The 255-nt window shown below is 15.7% G+C and overlaps 1 protein-coding gene across 2 annotated transcripts in view; it reads right to left on the bottom strand.

Annotated features, from left to right (window-relative positions):
- The window catches only part of LOC102679973 (uroporphyrinogen decarboxylase), a 1931-nt gene extending 1769 nt beyond the window's left edge, over positions 1 to 162 (bottom strand). The window contains exon 1 of one of the 2 annotated variants that reach the window (XM_006608566.2): positions 1 to 162. In XM_006608566.2, coding sequence (XP_006608629.1) covers positions 1 to 14 — 14 coding nt within the window. In that variant the 5' untranslated portion in view covers positions 15 to 162. The other variant, XM_006608565.2, reaches the window with a different exon arrangement.
- Between the last annotated feature and the right edge of the window lie 93 nt (positions 163 to 255).

Below are 255 nucleotides of genomic sequence, written 5' to 3'. Positions count from 1 at the left end.
GACGCATTATCCATATAGGAATACGTTCTGTAGGTTCTCCTTTTATAGCTTTTAAAATCAAATCATTTTTTAATGGTGGAAATTTTATTTGTATCATTATTATCTAAAAAAAATATTAATATTTTAAAAGAACTAATTCATATTAATTTATAAAATTACTTATTACTGATATTATATTTGATAATTGACATAAGAAAAAAATGAAAATAAAATTTTATATAAAAAATTTATAAAAATATTTCTAATTAAATAATA

Source organism: Apis dorsata, unplaced genomic scaffold (genome assembly GCF_000469605.1).
Source record: "Apis dorsata unplaced genomic scaffold, Apis dorsata 1.3 scaffold_40, whole genome shotgun sequence".
In the NCBI taxonomy this organism is placed as follows: Eukaryota; Metazoa; Arthropoda; class Insecta; order Hymenoptera; family Apidae; genus Apis; species Apis dorsata.
This window is presented reverse-complemented; position numbering and strand designations above follow the sequence as displayed.